This window comes from Salmo trutta, chromosome 16 (assembly GCF_901001165.1).
Source record: "Salmo trutta chromosome 16, fSalTru1.1, whole genome shotgun sequence".
NCBI lineage: Eukaryota > Metazoa > Chordata > Actinopteri > Salmoniformes > Salmonidae > Salmo > Salmo trutta.
The window spans coordinates 37,850,041-37,868,087 of NC_042972.1; the positions used below are offsets into that span (position 1 = coordinate 37,850,041).

The 18,047-nt window shown below is 40.8% G+C and overlaps 1 protein-coding gene across 1 annotated transcript in view; it reads left to right on the forward strand.

Annotated features, from left to right (window-relative positions):
- The window catches only part of LOC115150715 (rho guanine nucleotide exchange factor 10-like protein), a 178,176-nt gene that overhangs the window by 142,270 nt on the left and 17,859 nt on the right, over positions 1 to 18,047 (forward strand). The window contains exon 25 of the mRNA XM_029694267.1: positions 7,801 to 7,972. Within this exon, the coding sequence (XP_029550127.1) occupies positions 7,801 to 7,972 (172 nt within the window). The remainder of the gene's footprint in view (positions 1 to 7,800; positions 7,973 to 18,047) is intronic.

The window sequence follows — 18,047 nt, forward strand, 5'->3', positions numbered from 1 at the left end:
ATTGAGATTGCATAATCTGTGGATCTGTTGGGGCAGTATGTGAATTGGAGTGGGTCTCGGGTGTCCGGGAGGATGCTGTTGATGTGAGCCATGACCAGCCTTTCACAGCATTTCATGGCTACCGACGTGAGTGCCACGGGGCGGTAATCATTTAGGCAGGTACAGCATTCTCACATAGGTGTTCCTTTTTTCCAGGTGTGAAAGGACAGTGTAGAGTGCAATTGAGATTGCGCTCAGTGTAATGCAGGGCTAATGAGCTGTTCAGGCGGTGGGACTTTAGCCTCTCTGGCGCATGTGGGACGAACTTGTCCCACCTACGTAACAGCCACTGAAATCCAGTGGCGCGATTTTTGAATCGTTAGAAATACTATTACTTCAATTTCTCAAACATATGACTATTTTACAGCTATTTAAAGACAAGAATCTCGTTAATCTAACCCCACTGTCCGATTTCAAAAAGGCTTTACAACGAAAGCAAAACATTAGATTATGTCAGCAGAGTGCCCAGCCAGAAATAATCAGACACCCATTTTTCAAGCTAGCATATCATGTCACATAAACCCAAACCACAGCTAAATGCAGCACTAACCTTTTATGATCTTCATCAGATGACACACCTAGGACATTGTGTTATACAATACATGCATGTCTGTTCAATCAAGTTCATATTTATATCAAAAACAGCTTTTTACATTAGCATGTGACGTTCAGAAAAAGCATAACCCCCGCAAACTTCCGGGGAATTTACTAACAGTTTGCTAAATTACTCACGATAAACGTTCACAAAAAGCATAACAATTATTTTAAGAATTATAGATACATTACTCCTCTATGCACTCGATATGTCCGATTTTAAAATAGCTTTTCGGATGAAGCACATTTTGCAATAATCTAAGTACATAGCCCGGCATCACAGGGCTAGCTATTTAGACACACACCCAGGTCAGCCTCCACCAAAATCACATTTCCTATAAGAAAAATGTTCTTACCTTGCTTGTTCTTCGTCAGAATACACTGCCAGGACTTCTACTTCAATAACAAATGTTGGTTTGGTCCCAAATAATCCATCGTTATATCCAAACAGCAACGTTTTGTTCGTGAGTTCTAGACACTATCAGAATGCTACATCACGGTCTTGAGCATGGCGCATTGGCGTGACAAAAAATGTCTAAATATTCCATTACCGTACTTCGAAGCATGTCAACCGCTGTTTAAAACCAATTTTTATGCCATTTATCTCGTAGAAAAGTGATAATATTCCGACCGGAATATGCATTGAGCCTAAACAGCCGAATAAAATTTATCCTCAGGAGCGAATCGTGCACGCGCCTCATTCAAAGGTCCTCTGAGCCGCCACTTGCCAAAGCCGATAATGTGTTTCAGCCTGAGGCTGCCTCGTTAACCTTCAGTTATTTCCCGGGTTCTGAGAGCCTATCGGAGCCCTGGGAATTGTCACGTTACAGCTAAGATCCTTACTTTTCAATAAACAGATGCAAGACGCACGACTCCTTGTCAGACAGGGTACTTCCTGCTTGAAACCTTGTCAGGTTTTTGCTTGCCATAGGAGTTCTGTTATACTCACAGACACCATTCAAACAGTTTTAGAAAATTCAGAGTGTTTTCTATCCAGACCTGAACAATAATATGCATATTCTAGCTTCTGAGTTGGTGTAGGAGGCAGTTAAAAATGGGCACATATTTTTTCCAAAATTCTCAATACTGCCCCCTATCCCAAACAGGTTAATGATACTTTAGTGCTGGGGCTTTAGCCAGCAGTGCTTCTCTCCTCTGCTGATGAAGGACTTCGGGTGGTGCTGCTGTTTGTGTGACAGCAGTGCTGGGTGGTAGGGGCATATTACCTCTGTCACGCTTTGATACCACTCTCGTGGTTGTAAGCAATGCAGAACTCAGCTCCCTAATACCATGGTGTCAATTGGGTGAGCAGTTGTTGCTTTCACTTTATTTGATAGTGAGGAAAGAGTGCTCCACTACATGTTCAGCATCACCATCCATTTTAGAAGAGACCTTAGTGCCAAATATATGCTCTGATAGGCTGATGGACACTCCAGGCAGTATCCAATGTTGTCAAGGCTGGCAGTCATGCAGCCCTGTAAACAAATATCACTTCCACTAACCTCTTCAATTAAATTACCCTACCAGTCAATTAATTATTACTGTGGCTATGACATTGGGCTCCCGAGTGGCGCAGCGGTCTAAGGCACTGCATCTCAGTGCTTGAGGCGTCACTACAGACACCCTGGTTTGAATCCAGGCTGTATCGCAACTGGCCATAATTGGGAGTCCCATAGGGTGGCACACAATTGGTACAGCGTCGTCCGGGTTTGGCCGGTGTAGGCTGTTATTGTAAATAAGAATTTACAATAACAGTAAATTAATTTAACTTGCTTAGTTAAATTAATGTTACATTTAATTTTAAGTTTTGTGTTTGGCCTCACCAATGTACAGGGACAGATCAAATTTAAAGCAGCCAGATAATGACATATCCAGTGAAACATATGCTAGACAAGGTGTCATGATGACAAGGTGTCAGTTAATGATTAGTCTGTTAATTATGAATAAGTCTGTTTATGCCAAAATCACTGATTAAACCCCCCTCATAATTTCTCGCGGTTCACTGACATTGTTAATGCTCTTTACATTTTGTACAAGTTTGAACTTGGTCTGTAATTAGATCTTAAATTCTTTGAAATAAGGCTTCTTGAATTGAAATCTCTATCAGAAAAAAAAACATTTGGTACCACTTTATTTGTATAGTCCATCCGGAGAAAACAAAATGTTTTTAAAATGTAGATGCTCTACAGATTATCAGTTATAGTTCAACTAACAATCTACTAACCCTTGCCCTAACCTTAACCTTAACCCTTGTCCTAACCCTAAACTTAACCCTAAACCGGTTCTTTTCTTTTTCTAAACCTAACCCAAACATGTTTTTTTGTGGTTGCACTTGAAAATGGGAGAGATGCAGTATCCTCTCCTCCCAAACAGAGCAGAGCATGCACCTACTGCTGTGGAGTCAATTAAAAGAGAAAACACATCAAAGGGTTCTCTTCTCTCCCCACTCTCAAACAAAGGAGGTCCCTCTGGCAAGAGCACACAAACAGGTGGAAATCCCTGTCCGCTGGTGCCTCGCGCTCTCTCTCTCTCTCTCACACTCACACTCTCTCACTCTCACTGTCTCGCTCTCTTTCTGACTAATCTCTTAGCCCCTGACTCATAAACCAAGAGGACCTGGGAGATGATGCCAGAGCCAGCCCCTGTCATGGTGCAGACCTCGGGGGTAGCATGCCTAGCCATGATAAGGCGCGTTGCTCTTCCTCAGCGACTCATTCAGTTAAAAAAGTTTTTATTTAACTAGGCAAGTCAGTTAAGAACAAATTCTTATTTACAATGACAGCCTACCCCAGACGACGCTGGGCCAATTTTGCGCCGCCCTATGGGACTCCCAATCACCGTCGGATGTGATACAGCCTGGATTCAAACCAGGTACTGTAGTGACGCCTCTTGCACTGAGATGCAGTGCCTGCGCCACTTGGGAGCCCGAGTTTGTGCCTGAAAAGCCTTCTCTTTTCCTGTGGTCTTGAGAAGTTGGAGGGTGGGAGGATTTTGTATACTGACACAGTAGAAAAGATGCCCCAGTCTGTGAATCATTGGTGCAGTTAATTACAAGCTCAAGAGAGACACACTATGGCCTTCTGAGAAAGCAGGTTTGGTAATCTCCAGTCATCTGGCCTACTTGGGTTTTGTGGAAAAGATTTAAAGAGTGCTACATTCAGATGTTCTGGTTGTCTTTTCTAATCAAGTACTTCAAACAATGTGTAGGCAGGTTGCTTAGGATTCAAACCTTCTCAAACAGCCTAATTCATACTCTTAAAGGAGGCGCTCCCACAATAACGTGGTTTGTACCGCATGCAAGGTAAATTATTGGATTTTTCACATACCACACTAAGACGTTATCCAATTCCACTACCTTTTCAAGCTATTTTTTATTAAATGAAAGCATGCTTTGCTTTTATACTTACAAGACCATCAGGCTTGATTGAGTGAGCTGTTTTGTCTCGTAGTAATGTGGTGCCTGCCTGTATTTCCTTTAACCTTTATTTTAGCAATAGAAATCAAATCACATTTTATTTGTCACGTGCTTTGTAAACAACAATTGTGACTGACAGTGAAATGCTATTTGGTTAACTACTTAGCAGTCTTATGGCATTGGGGTAGAAGCTGTTCAGTGTCTTGTTGGTTCAAGACTTGATGCATCAGTACCGTTTGCCGTGTGGTATCAGTGAAAACAATCTATGACTTGGGTCTTTGACAATTTTTAGGGCCTTTCTGACATTGCCTGGTATAGAGGTCCTGGATACAATACGTCATTGAGAAAATGTTTTATTTTCATAATAAAAAAATGTTTTTGGTCAGTAGGTGCCCAACATAACAAAAGGTGGTGGTGTGTTACTCAGATAGATAAAGCCTGTCTGTATTCCTGATTTCTGTAACCGTTAGCGTATCTGTGTAATATTGACATACTCTCAGAATATGCAAACATGGTCCTGTTTAATCAATTGCTGTGGTGATCAAAAGACAGTTCATTACTTCTGCCAAATGAATATGTAGCTTAAAGTTATGTTTGTATTTGTATTTATTTTTGCAATAAAGATTGTGATACTACAATTTCCAATAGGCTTATATCTAAAAATACATACAGTCTAAGGATGTGGGGCTAATATATACACACATCATTTTAATAGCAGGACACTGTAAAAACCATTATCTCTCTGAAGAGTATGAATTAGTGGTGTATGAAAAATTCTATAATTTACCTTGTATGCGGTACAAATCACATTATTGTGGGAGCACCTCCTCTAAAAGTATGAATTAGGCTATTTGAGACGGTTTGAATCCTATGAAACCTGCCTAAACATTGTTTGAAGTATAATAGACCAACATAGCTACTGTAGTACTGTAGGTCAAAGCTGTGTGCTGGAAAACCTTGGTAGAGCAAGGGTGGAGTAGACATTGTGGTGCTCATGTGAATTCCCATTATTTTTCAGCCTAATTATCACTTAAAGGTGCAATATGCAGAAATCGCTCTGCCATTTCCTGGTTGCTAAAATTCTAATAGTTCGCCTAATTTCAGTTTATGTGACAAAACAAGCAAGCGCAAAGAATCATTGTACCATCTAAACCACTGTGAAATATTTGTTAATTAACCAAAAATATAGTATTTTCAGCTGTTTGAAGCTGGTGCACAGAACCGAAAGTAAAAGACGTAAAAACACAACTTAAGAATGGGAAGCATAGAAATAGGGCACATTGAACAGATCTACCGCTTGTTAGACTTGCTTTCAATGAGAATGACAGATCTATAACTCACAATTCTATGTGAACTTGGTCAGGTCGCCCAAAAAGTTACATATTTAAGATTTAAAACAGTTTTTTGTTTTTAATCTGCATGGTTTTTACACAGGAAGGTGATTATGCCACATTATTATACAACACTATTAAATACAAATCCTGGAGAGGGGTTCTTATGTCATTGATCCACAGTACTTTCTTTAGTGTGCACATTTGTGTGCGTGCTTCTGTGTGGGTGAGTTTTTATGTGCATGCATACGTTTAATAAAGTCATATCTATGATATTATAACTTCATTATGGATAAAATGTCTACATACAGGTCCATAAAATTGTGATGTGCAAAGCAATGGTAAATAAGCAATTACAGACAGTAACGTCACACTTTATATGGTCATTTGTTTTGATAGCCAGAATGCAATATACCGGTATTATAAATGTCCAAATTTCTCTAGGATAATTTTTTTTCTCCACATTGGAAGCATGTACAGTGAGGGGAAAAAAGTATTTGATCCCCTGCTGATTTTATACGTTTGCCCACTGACAAAGAAATGGTCAGTCTATAATTTTAATGGTAGGTTTATTTGAACAGTGAGAGACAGAATAACAACAAAAAAATCCTAAAAAACGCATGTCAAAATTGTTCTAAATTGATTTGCATTTTAATGAGGGAAATTAAGTATTTGACCCCTCTGCAAAACTTGACTTAGTACTTGGTGGCAAAACCCTTGTTGGCAATCACAGAGGTCAGATGTTTCTTGTAGTTGGCCACCAGGTTTGCACACATATCAGGAGGGATTTTGTCCCACTCCTCTTTGCAGATCTTCTCCATGTCATTAGGATTTCGAGGCTGACGTTTGGCAACTCGAACCTTCAGCTCCCTCCACAGATTTTCTATGGGATTAAGGTCTCGAGACTGGCTAGGCCACTCCAGGACCTTAATGTGCTTCTTTTTGAGCCACTCCTTTGTTGCCTTGGCTGTGTGTTTTGGGTCATTGTCATGCTGGAATACCCATCCACGACCCATTTTCAATGCCCTGGCTGAGGAAAGGAGGTTCTCACCCAAGATTTGATGGGTCATGGCCCCGTCCATCGTCCCTTTGATGCGGTGAAGTTGTCCTGTCCCCTTAGCAGAAAAACACCCCCAAAGCATAATGTTTCCACCTCCATGTTTGATGGTGGGGATGGGATTCTTGGGGTCATAGGCAGCATTCTTCCTCCTCCAAACACGGCGAGTTGAGTTGATGCCAAAGAGCTCCATTTTGGTCTCATCTGACCACAACACTTTCACCCAGTTGTCCTCTGAATCATTCAGATGTTCATTGGCAAACTTCAGACAGGCATGTATATGTGCTTTCTTGAGCAGAGGGACCTTGCGGGCGCTGCAGGATTTCAGTCCTTCACGGCGTAGTGTCTTACCAACTGTTTTCTTGGTGACTATGGTCCCAGCTGCCTTGAGATCATTGACAAGATCCTCCCGTGTAGTTCTGGGCTGATTACTCACCGTTCTCATGATCATTGCAACTCCACGAGGTGAGATCTTGCATGGAGCCCCAGGCCGAGGGAGATTGACAGTTCTTTTGTGTTTTTTCCATTTGCGAATAATCGCACCAACTGTTGTCACCTTCTCACCAAGCTGCTTGGCGATGGTCTTGTAGCCCATTACAGCCTTGTGTAGGTCTACAATCTTGTCCCTGACATCCTTGGAGAGCTCTTTGGTCTTGGCCATGGTGGAGAGTTTGGAATCTGATTGATTGATTGCTTCTGTGGACAGGTCTTTTATACAGGTAACAAGTTGAGATTAGGAGCACTCCCTTTAAGAGTGTGCTCCTAATCTCAGCTCGTTACCTGTATAAAAGACACCTGGGAGCCAGAAATCTTTCTGATTGAGAGGGGGTCAAATACTTATTTCCCTCATTAAAATGCAAATAAATGTTTAACATTTTTGACATGCGTTTTTCTGGATTGTTTTGTTGTTGTCTCTCACTGTTCAAATAAACCTACCATTAAAATTATAGACTGATCATTTCTTTGCCAGTGGGCAAACGTACGAAATCAGCAGGGGATCAAATAATGTTTTCCCTCACTGTACCTCAGCACTTCGTCACATGACCCTTATATCTGATAGCAGAGAAAGCTAACCCAGATAACATCACGTGATTTAGACCAGGATCTCTACATGTCAAATTAATTGTATTCATAAAAAACTCAGATCTACAGTATATCTAATTTAAAATACCAATGTAAAACGGGTCTAACGGTGGCCATACTGTTTGGTCATTGATTTGTATCTACATGTTCTGTGTGTAAGCATTTGGTTGCCAGCTCTAGGCCTATTTTAAGTCCCATCTCTACTATGGTTTCCATGGTGATGTTATTCACTGCTTCCATAGTGATGTTATTCACAGCTTCTCCCCTTCCCTCTCTTCCAGAGGTTTGAGGTGCACCCAGACCCCATGGTGAGCGTGGCCCATATGGTGCGGGCTGGGGGAGGAGTTTGGATGGCCTTTAGTGAGGGCTCTTCTATTCGCCTGTTCCACACTGAGACACTGGAGCATCTGCAGGAAATCAACATCTCCACGCGAGTATCTTTGCACAACCCAGGTACAGTATAGAACGCCCACCCTCAGGTTGGCATAGGGATTCATCTTGACCTTCTAATTCCAGGGACCAACATTTTTCTTCTGTTATTACAGTAGAGCCCAATGTCGCACTCTCTAACACTCCTGCCCTTAACTTCTTATGGCCAGGTGGGACGGTAGCGTCCCACCTGGCCAACATCCGGTGAAATTGCAGAGCGCAAAATTCAAACTACAGATTTATCAATATTTCATTTTCGTAAAATCACAAGTGTAATACATCAAAATAAAGCTTAACTTCTTGTTAATCCAGCCGCTGTATCAGATTTCAAAAAGGCTTTACAGCGAAAGCACACCATGTGATTATCTGAGGACAGCGCCCCGCATACAAAACCATGAAAAATATATTTCAACCAGGCAGGTACGACACGAAAGTCAGAAATAGTGATATAATAACTGCCTTACCTTTGATGATCTTCTTCTGTTGGCACTCCAAAAGGTCCCAGTTACATCACAAATGGTCCTTTTGTTCGATAATGTCCTTCTTTATATCCATAAAAACTCAGTTTAGCTGGCGTGCTTCAGTCAATAATCCACCCAGTTTCCCTCCATAAAAATGCATACAAAATTAATCCCAAACGTTACTAATAAAGTTTTCCAAACAAGTCAAACAACGTTTATAATCAAACCTTAGGTACCCTAATACGTAAATAAACAATACAATTTAAGACGGAGAATCGTTATTGTCTTTACCGGAGAAAAATACCAAAGAACGCGCCCTCATTCACACGCTTGGAAACACTACAGCCAAAATGGGAGCCACCTAGAAAAACTACAATTTCTGGCAAATTTTTCCAAAAACCAGCCTGAAACTCTTTCTAAAGACTGTTGACATCTAGGAATGCCCTAGGAATTGCAATCTGGGAGGACTTCGCCTTATAAAAAAAGTGACAGCCATTGAAAATAGTGGTAGGCTGAAATTGTTTTTTTGGGGATGGTTTGTCCTCGGGGTTTCGCCTGCCATATCAGTTCTGTTATACTCACAGACATTATTTTAACAGTTTTAGAAACTTTAGAGTGTTTTCTATCCAAATCTAATTATATTATAACTTTAGAGTGTTTTCTATCCAAATCCAATTATATGCATATCCTAGCTTCTGTGCCTGAGTAACAGGGCACGCTTTTCATCCGGATGTGAAAATACTGCCCCCTACCCAAGAGAGGTTAAGCCCTCTGATTTAATGCATCTCTATAATTTTGATGGCCCAATCTTGGTTGTTTTTTTTAAGTATTTAGAAAACACTTAAGTCAAGTGTTGTATGACACAACGTCAACTCCACAAGTCTTTGCTATTTTTCTATCACAATCAAATCTGTCTTCAAGCACATGCAAATGCATGAGCCTAACCTGTTGTATTAGTGGGGTTAGGAGGAAAACATATGGCATACATTAGTCCGTTTTTGGGGCCCTCATTGTACAAGAGCAATGAGAGGGCACCAATTAAGTCACGCCGACGATGCGCTCCTCACTGGACAGGTATCTTGTCTTGCTGGAGCTAGCTGCTCCTTGGGTCCTGTGCTCCAAGGATTGACCTGAATAAGTAGCCTCCAGAACCCGAGAAGCCCTAATGAAGCTGTAGGGTAAGAGGCTGGAATTAATAAAAGGAGTAGAGTCATGAAGGCGCTGTTAAAATGCTACCAGGCAAAGTTTTTCATTGCAGGAGTTGCCATGGAAACGCTTGTTTTTTCTTTAACATCCCTGCAACGCTGGTATTGTGCCAGTTTTTCCCCCTTCTTTCTATTGGCGTCTCTCCATTTTCTTCTCTCCTCTCTTACTTTCTCTCTTCTCACCTTATCTTTCTCCCTTTCATTTTGTACTGCCACATCTCTTTTCTTCTCACCCGTATTTGCTGTCTTCATCTCACCCTCATTTTACCTCTCGCTACAACCCCTTTAGGATGATGTATACATTTTCCTCACACTCCACCTTCCTACCTTCATGATACATTATATATACTGTATATCAGCCAACCCAGGTATTTCCATGGGAGAGTCAGGATAAACACGCAGCAGACACAGAAAAGAGTATGTCTGAGGGTAGTCATTCCACACATTGTCATTTTGATTCAATCTCAGCCCAGGGACCTATGGCCCAGGGAGTCATTACATCCTGATTAACCTGGTGCCTCAACTCTCACACTGTTTCTGAGGGTATTTTGAGCTGATTCAGTGTAGCCTGTGCTCCCTTTCCCCTAATGCTGTCTGAATGTATTCAAATGTGCCTCCTTCCACCATGCATCTCAGCCCAGACAGAGTTTGATATTCTCCAGGTCAAAAGGACTGAGGATCAGAGTCGGACAAAACTAAAATGAGAAAAAGGCAGTGCACCAAATCAAGCTTCAGCAGCCAGACAAAGATAATTACTGTCAACGGTTCCACTGTTGTAGCCCTTTCTCATGAAATGGATGGAGAAGGAAATAATAATAAAAAGAGTCATGTTTCAGAAAGCCCAAGCTTTTTTTTCTCAGATCAAAATGTATTTTTGTTAGACACTTGTAGAAGACATTCCTATCGGTCCAGATGTCTAGACTTTAGATAGTTCGGTGATCCTGAGGTCATTTCCTCCCTACTCCAGCACTTCCTGATGAAATATGCAGCATGTATGAGAATGAGAGAGGGTGGCAGGTTGGCCTCAGGGAAAGTTGGGAGACAGGGTGCAAGGGGGGTTAGGGGGGCTAGAATGAGGGGTGGCTAGAGGGGTCCTCAGGGCCTGAGAGAGAAAATGCTCCAGCTTCTCTTCTGCTGTGCTCATGGGTAAAGGAGCACCTGGTTTTTCTGGATACACTGAGTGCACATGAAACATGGAATATTGATTGAGTTATTACAGATCAATGCTCTTCCATTTCCACCGGCCTCTATATTAATAGATAATTCATTCATGAATGATCTTTTCCCAAAATCCTCACCCTTTAACCTTTTACACTCGTGGGAATTGGCCTATATGGATGTGGCTAAATTGAAATGTTTCTTACAGAAGAAACATGGAAAGCATATGCATAACCATAGTAGCAATTGAAAGGGAACAGCTTGGAGATAATGGGAAAATTATTAGACCAAAGGTGAGGACACAACAGTTCACCTGACACAACACTGAATCCAAACATTACACTGATGATTTTATGAGCATTTTACATGTACTTCCTTTTTTGCCGCATTTGTTGATACCGAAATCTGAAAATACTCTGGTTACATTCATTAACATGATAATAAGTATATTCCTGGAAAATGTGGGGTAGGTGCAACATAAGACAACAAAAATGTCAAGGGTTTGACTGAGAGGACTGACTGGTGTCTCCAAGTGGTCACACACCTCTCCAAGGTGTGCACAGTTTCTAAGGGAACTTCCATCTAAAAGGACCCATGAGTACCAACATGTGAAGTTCACAGGAGCATGTCAAATTGGATGTCAAATGAAAGCTAAGAGTCTATATTTTTGGAAAGGCATAGATTGAAACATCTATCATTTTCCATCTTAATTAGTCATATGTAAAGGCTTTGATTTCCGGATAAACAGATGGAAAAGGGGTCTTAGAAAACATCTACCAGAAAGAGTCTTAAAAGGTATCACAAATACATCAAAACACAATAATGTTGAAGTAAAGACCCCTGCCAACTAATATCAACACTTATATTTTGATTTGGAGAAATTGTTTACATTGCCTTGTGCCTTGTAATTCTGTTACCAAAATCCCACATATTGTATCTTTAAGATATTTAAACATTTCTCTCCCTCATGAGGAGGGAGGATAATGAAAGTTGACAGAAGTAACAAGTATTCGTTGACCTACCAATTAGTTATAGTGATTTACTAATATCAATTTTGTTTATGAATTAGTAAGTGATTAAAACTCGTAATTCCGTTACCCAAAAAATCATTAATGGAATTATTGCAACTGAATTGGCTACAATGGGAAATCATAATAGTCACCTGCTACTGTCCTGCCTCCCACTGGCATACTGTTATGTTCAGCTGGTTACTGTTTTCTTTCTCTTTCTGTTATCTGGTGGTCAAACCAAGAGTGTTAAAACAGTCTGAGTCTGGACAACCTCTCCCTCTTGCTCTCTCACTGCCTCTCGTTCTCACTCACCAGTTAATGTCACCTCTGCCAGATTTTACTGGCACCCACCCATGACGACCCCTCTCTTTCTATTTACCATAACCAGCATCCTCACCCACTGAGCATCGACCGACACCGGACGTCCATGGATGTTCAAATTTGGCCAGTCCACCCCATCCACAGACGGACCGGGCTGAACCAAATCTGAACCTATCATAGAGATATGTTTCACAAGTTTGGATAGCACAGTCAAGAACAATACAGTATAGTACAGTGAGTAGATCACAGTAGAGTACAGTTCAATACAATATAGTACAGTACAATACAATACAGTACAGAACAGTACCATAAAGTATAGTACAGTAGAATATAATATACTGAACTCTACTGTACTGGACTATACTGCAGTGTACTCAACTGCACTCTACCGTACTGAACTCTACTGTACTCTACCCTACTCTGCTCTGCCATTCTGTGCTGTATTGTACTGCACTGTACTCTACAGTGCTCTGCTGAGCTGAGCTGTGATGTCTTGTGGTGGATGAATCAGAATTAGTTGGGTAACATAGATAATTAAGATGTTTTAGAATGAAACATTGTCTTCATATGTGAATGTGTCTTTCCCTATTCTTGAACCATGTGAAGGGATGGCGTGATTAATGGGGAACCAATTATTTGTCTCCACAATGTCTGTGCACAGGTCACTGCGAGTGGGAACAAGAGTTGTCTTACTGAGGATGGGCCTCTATGAGATAGCACTGACAGAGGAGATTTATGGTGTATTTTGATAAGATGCCTAAAAAGAATTCCAGAGGACATGAGCTAATAGTTTTGTACTATACCGTAGCAGGGAGGGACGGTTCTAGGGAAACCAAATACCGGTCTATATAATGAACACTGTTGATATAGCAGTTGCTGTCTGCTGTGTTTTATAGATATCTTTTCATACAAAACTTAACCTTTGTGAACTGTTCCTAAGATTTGTGGTTCGTCAATGTACGTTGAAGGGGTGGATTCATGGGTATAAAATGCTCTTTGTATTGTTGTGTAGAGACCTTCCTTTTCAATGGCATCATTGAAGGTCAAGTGCTTTTGCAAAGTATCTTAATTATTAAATATGTAGTTTAACTCAGACTGGTCTGTTTGTAACTCTCCTCATTTGGTAATGCAGAAATTAGCCACCACAGTCCAAACGTATGAAATATGAGCAAAATGACATTCATTTCCATAATTATGCATTTATGTGTAGTACAGATCAGGGATCCATGATGCAATTCAGTTACCACAATTCCGTAACCCGGTGTAAATCCATTTCACTTACTGTAGTTCAACAACCAAAATAGATGTTTTCTAACTCAAGGTGCCATGTCATAGCTGACACCCCATTCTTTCTGCAGACATCTTTGAATCTTAATTTGGAGCAAATATTTTACAGAGTTTTGAAAATGTGGTCGCATAAAAACCTGAGGGAGATTTTACTGTAATTCCGTTACTAAAGTTTGCATCGGCACAGTTCCTCCACCAATTTAGTTTTTACACAATTTCATGTAGAAATTTTTGAAAGTAGTCCTTGTGCATAGAGTTGTATGGTTTGTTAAACTTTGAAATCAACATTTTAAAGTGAAAAAAAACTGGGTCAAAGAGTAAATCCGTTATCAATTGTAACTTTTATGATTAAAGAAGAGTCTTCAACTACATTATCAGGCACTTCTTCGAGCTCTCCTAGCTGTGCTGTTGAGGAACGCAATCCAAAAATTGTCTATTTTAAATTGCAATCTGGGTCAGGTGGACATGATTTGAAAGCTTGTTCTATTGCCATCATGACTAGCTAAGTTATAATATATGATCTTACAGTGTTAGGCTTTCACATGGCAATTCAGAGAAACAGACCAAAATTTTGGTGCGCATAGAAAGGAGTCATGAGTGCATTCATATACTTCAAAATAAACAAACAGGCTCATTCTGTAGAGAACAATCCAGGGTATGATGCCATGTCATCTTGTAACTGTACATCAAACATAGTGATCGTAAACTTTGACACTATATGACGTAGGTTTTATGATTTGGAAATGTAAAGTGCACATTAGCACTCACCGGTGTTTGGCTTGCTTGTATGACATCAAAGCAGTATTTATAATAGTCCTCAAAGTGGCATCTTTCAAAATACATTGAGTCATCTAAATTTACAGCATTTCATTCAGTGAGATAAAACATTTCTAAAAGTTGCTTAATTACAGGGAGGGATGGAGGAAACTTCTTGTTGCGAGCGATGCTCAAATTCAGAACAGCTGTCAGTCAAAACCCACACAGCGCTGTGAAGTACAGAGCCAAAGCTCTGACATCATGTATAGCATGTTACTGTACAGCCACCATGTTTCAATTTCGGTTCTTATTAGTGACCAAATCTGCCACTTTCAAATTGTATATGGGTACGAATGCAAAGGGTTAATGTGCTGCTCCTCATCAAGGGGTTTCTGTCCGATGTCATAATGAAGACAGAATAATAATGAAGACATCAAAACTATGAAATAACACATATGGAATCCTGAAGTAAACAAAAAAGTTTTAAACAAATCAAAATCTATTTTATATTTGAGATTCTTCAAAGTAGCCAGCCTTTGCCTTGATGACAGCTTTGCACACTCTTGGCATTCTCCCAACCAGCTTCATGAGGAATGCTTTTCCAGCAGTCTTGAAGGAGTTCTCACATATGCTGAGAACTTGTTGGCTGCTTTTCCTTCACTCTGCGTTCGAACTAATCCCAAACCATCTGAATTGGGTTGAGGATGGGTGATTGTGGAGGCCAGGTCATCTGATGCAGCAATCCATCCCTCTCCTTAGTCAAATAGCCCTTACACAGCCCGGAGGTGTGTTTTGGATTATTGTCTTGTTAAAAAACAAATGATATTGGGAGTAAGTGCAAACCAGATGGGATGGCGTATCGCTACAGAATGCAGTATGTCTTGAATTCTAAATAAATCAAAGACATTGTCACCAGCAAAGCACCCCAACACCATCACATCTCCTCCTCCATGCTTCACGGTGGGAACTACACATGCGGAGATCATCCATTCACCCACTCTGCGTCTCACAAAGATACGGCGGTTCTAACCAAAATTCTCAAATTTGGACTCATCAGACCAAAGGACAGATTTCCACCGGTCTAATGTCCATTGCTAGTGTTTCTTGGCCCAAGCTAGTCTCTTATTATTATTGGTGCCCTTTAGTAGTGGTTTCCTTGCAGCAATTTGACCATGAAGGCCTGATTCACACAGTTTCCTCTGAACAGTTGATGATGAGATGTCTGTTACTTGAACTCTGTGAAGCATTTATTTGAGCTGCAATTTCAGAGATTGGTAACTCTAATGAATTTATCCTCTGCAGCAGATGTAACTCTGGGTCTTCCTTTCCTGTGGCGGTCATCATGAGAACCAGTTTCTTCATAGCGCTTGATGGTTTTTGTCTTGTCTTAAAGTAATGATGGACTGTCGTTTCTCTTTGCTTATTTGAGCTGTTCTTGCCAGTATATGGACTTGGTCCTTTACCAAATAGGGCTATCTTCTGCATACCACCCCTACATTGTCACAACACAACTGATTGGCTCAAATGCATTATGAAGGAAATAAATTCCACAAGTTAACTTTTAAGAAGGCACACCTGTTAATTGAAATGCATTCCAGGTGACTACCTCATGAAGCTGGTTGGGAGAATGCCATAAGTGTGCAAAGCTGTCATCAAGGCAAAGGGTGGCTACTTTGAAGAATCTCAAAAATATATTTTGATTTGTTTAACACTTTTTTTGATTACTACATGATTCCATATGTGGTATTTCATAGTTTTGATGTCTTCACTATTATTCTACAATGTAGAAAATATAAAAAATAAAGAAAACCCCTTGAATGAGTAGGTGTGTCCAAACTTATGACTGGTACTGTACTTGAAAAGGTCCTCATTTGAAATATCACAGCAAAATATTTATCTTTAGAAACATATTTTTAGCACAAAAAAACGCTCCTTAGATCAGCCCTCGTTACTGTAGAAATCAGAGGTGGAGGATCGCTTAACCTTTTACAGCAGCGGGCTAAATCAGGGTCACAGAGTGTTTCCTGAGAGTCTTAAACAAATATATATTTGTTTTAAGTATGCACCTCAAACACATGGTTATGGGCGTAAAAAAATGAAGACGTACCATGTCAGATATATAGTTGAAATGTATTCAATTTTGAGTTTGCATCCCAACTTTATATACACAGAAGATTGAAATATACCAAAACCTTTTGACATAGAAACATCGGATTTTAGGTGGCTTTTTTAAAATAATGATTATTAATTAGGAAATTAGGAAAAATATGAATAACATTCCACCCATGAGGCCACTAGGTAATTTGACTGCAGGTAAGTGCTACAACCTCCCTAAACTCCAGTCTTTGTCATTATTCTCTTTCATTGCTGTTCCTAGACGATGTTCTCACTTAACTTTACAGTTCATGTTAACCCTGCAGTGGGTGTTCATGACAACCGCTGCCTTTCTGATGCAGCACTCTGTGACACAGACTAGAAATAGACACAATCTCTATGTAAGCAGTTGGCTGACATTTCTAAAATTGAGTTCTTCACTATGCTTTCTAACTCTCTTGTGACCCTCTGAGATCGCTTCCTCTCTGCAGACACTTATTAACATGCACCTCAGTGATCCTGCATCCGCACCCTAGTTGCACAACCCTGCTGTTTCTTCCAAACTTGAGCTGTGTTCATGCGTGGTGAAATGGATCAATTAAGGTGCTCTCTAACCACTCATGCGAATCACACGTCATAATCTGAGTGTGACACAGAACAACCATGCAAATTCTTTGAGTAGCGATCACATTGCGGTTATTGTAATTCAATTAGGTGATTGCCGTAGATATTAAGTGGAGCTCTAGATATTAGTACCATGAGAGCCAATGACTGAGGGACCAGAAAAACATAAACCTCATGTATTGTCTCCTGTTTTGTTTGTAAATTCACAATTATGGCATCTTCATTTATAGTGATAACTAGGGTTGCAAAGCTACCGGTAAGTGATTCCGGTAACATTGGCAATTTACAGGTATAGCAATTTATGGTCATTTTTACTTGAATAACTTAAAACATATATACACTGCTCAAAAAAATAAAGGGAACACTTAAACAACACAATGTAACTCCAAGTCAATCACACTTCTGTGAAATCAAACTGTCCACTTAGGAAGCAACACTGATTGACAATACATTTCACATGCTGTTGTGCAAATGGAATAGACAACAGGTGGAAATTATAGGCAATTAGCAAGACACCCCCAATAAAGGAGTGGTTCTGCAGGTGGTGACCACAGACAACTTCTCAGTTCCTATGCTTCCTGGCTGATGTTTTGGTCACTTTTGAATGCTGGCGGTGCTTTCACTCTAGTGGTAGCATGAGACGGAGTCTACAACCCACACAAGTGGCTCAGGTAGTGCAGCTCATCCAGGATGGCACATCAATGCGAGCTGTGGCAAGAAGGTTTGCTGTGTCTGTCAGCGTAGTGTCCAGAGCATGGAGGCGCTACCAGGAGACAGGTCAGTACATCAGGAGACGTGGAGGAGGCCGTAGGAGGGCAACAACCCAGCAGTAGGACCGCTACCTCCGCCTTTGTGCAAGGAGGAGCAGGAGGAGCACTGCCAGAGCCCTGCAAAATGACCTCCAGCAGGCCACAAATGTGCATGTGTCTGCTCAAACGGTCAGAAACAGACTCCATGACGGTGGTATGAGGGCCCGACGTCCACAGGTGGGGGTTGTGCTTACAGCCCAACACCGTGCAGGACGTTTGGCATTTGCCAGAGAACACCAAGATTGGCAGATTCGCCACTGGCGCCCTGTGCTCTTCACAGATGAAAGCAGGTTCATACTGAGCACATGTGACAGATGTGACAGAGTCTGGAGACGCCGTGGAGAACGTTCTGCTGCCTGCAACATCCTCCAGCA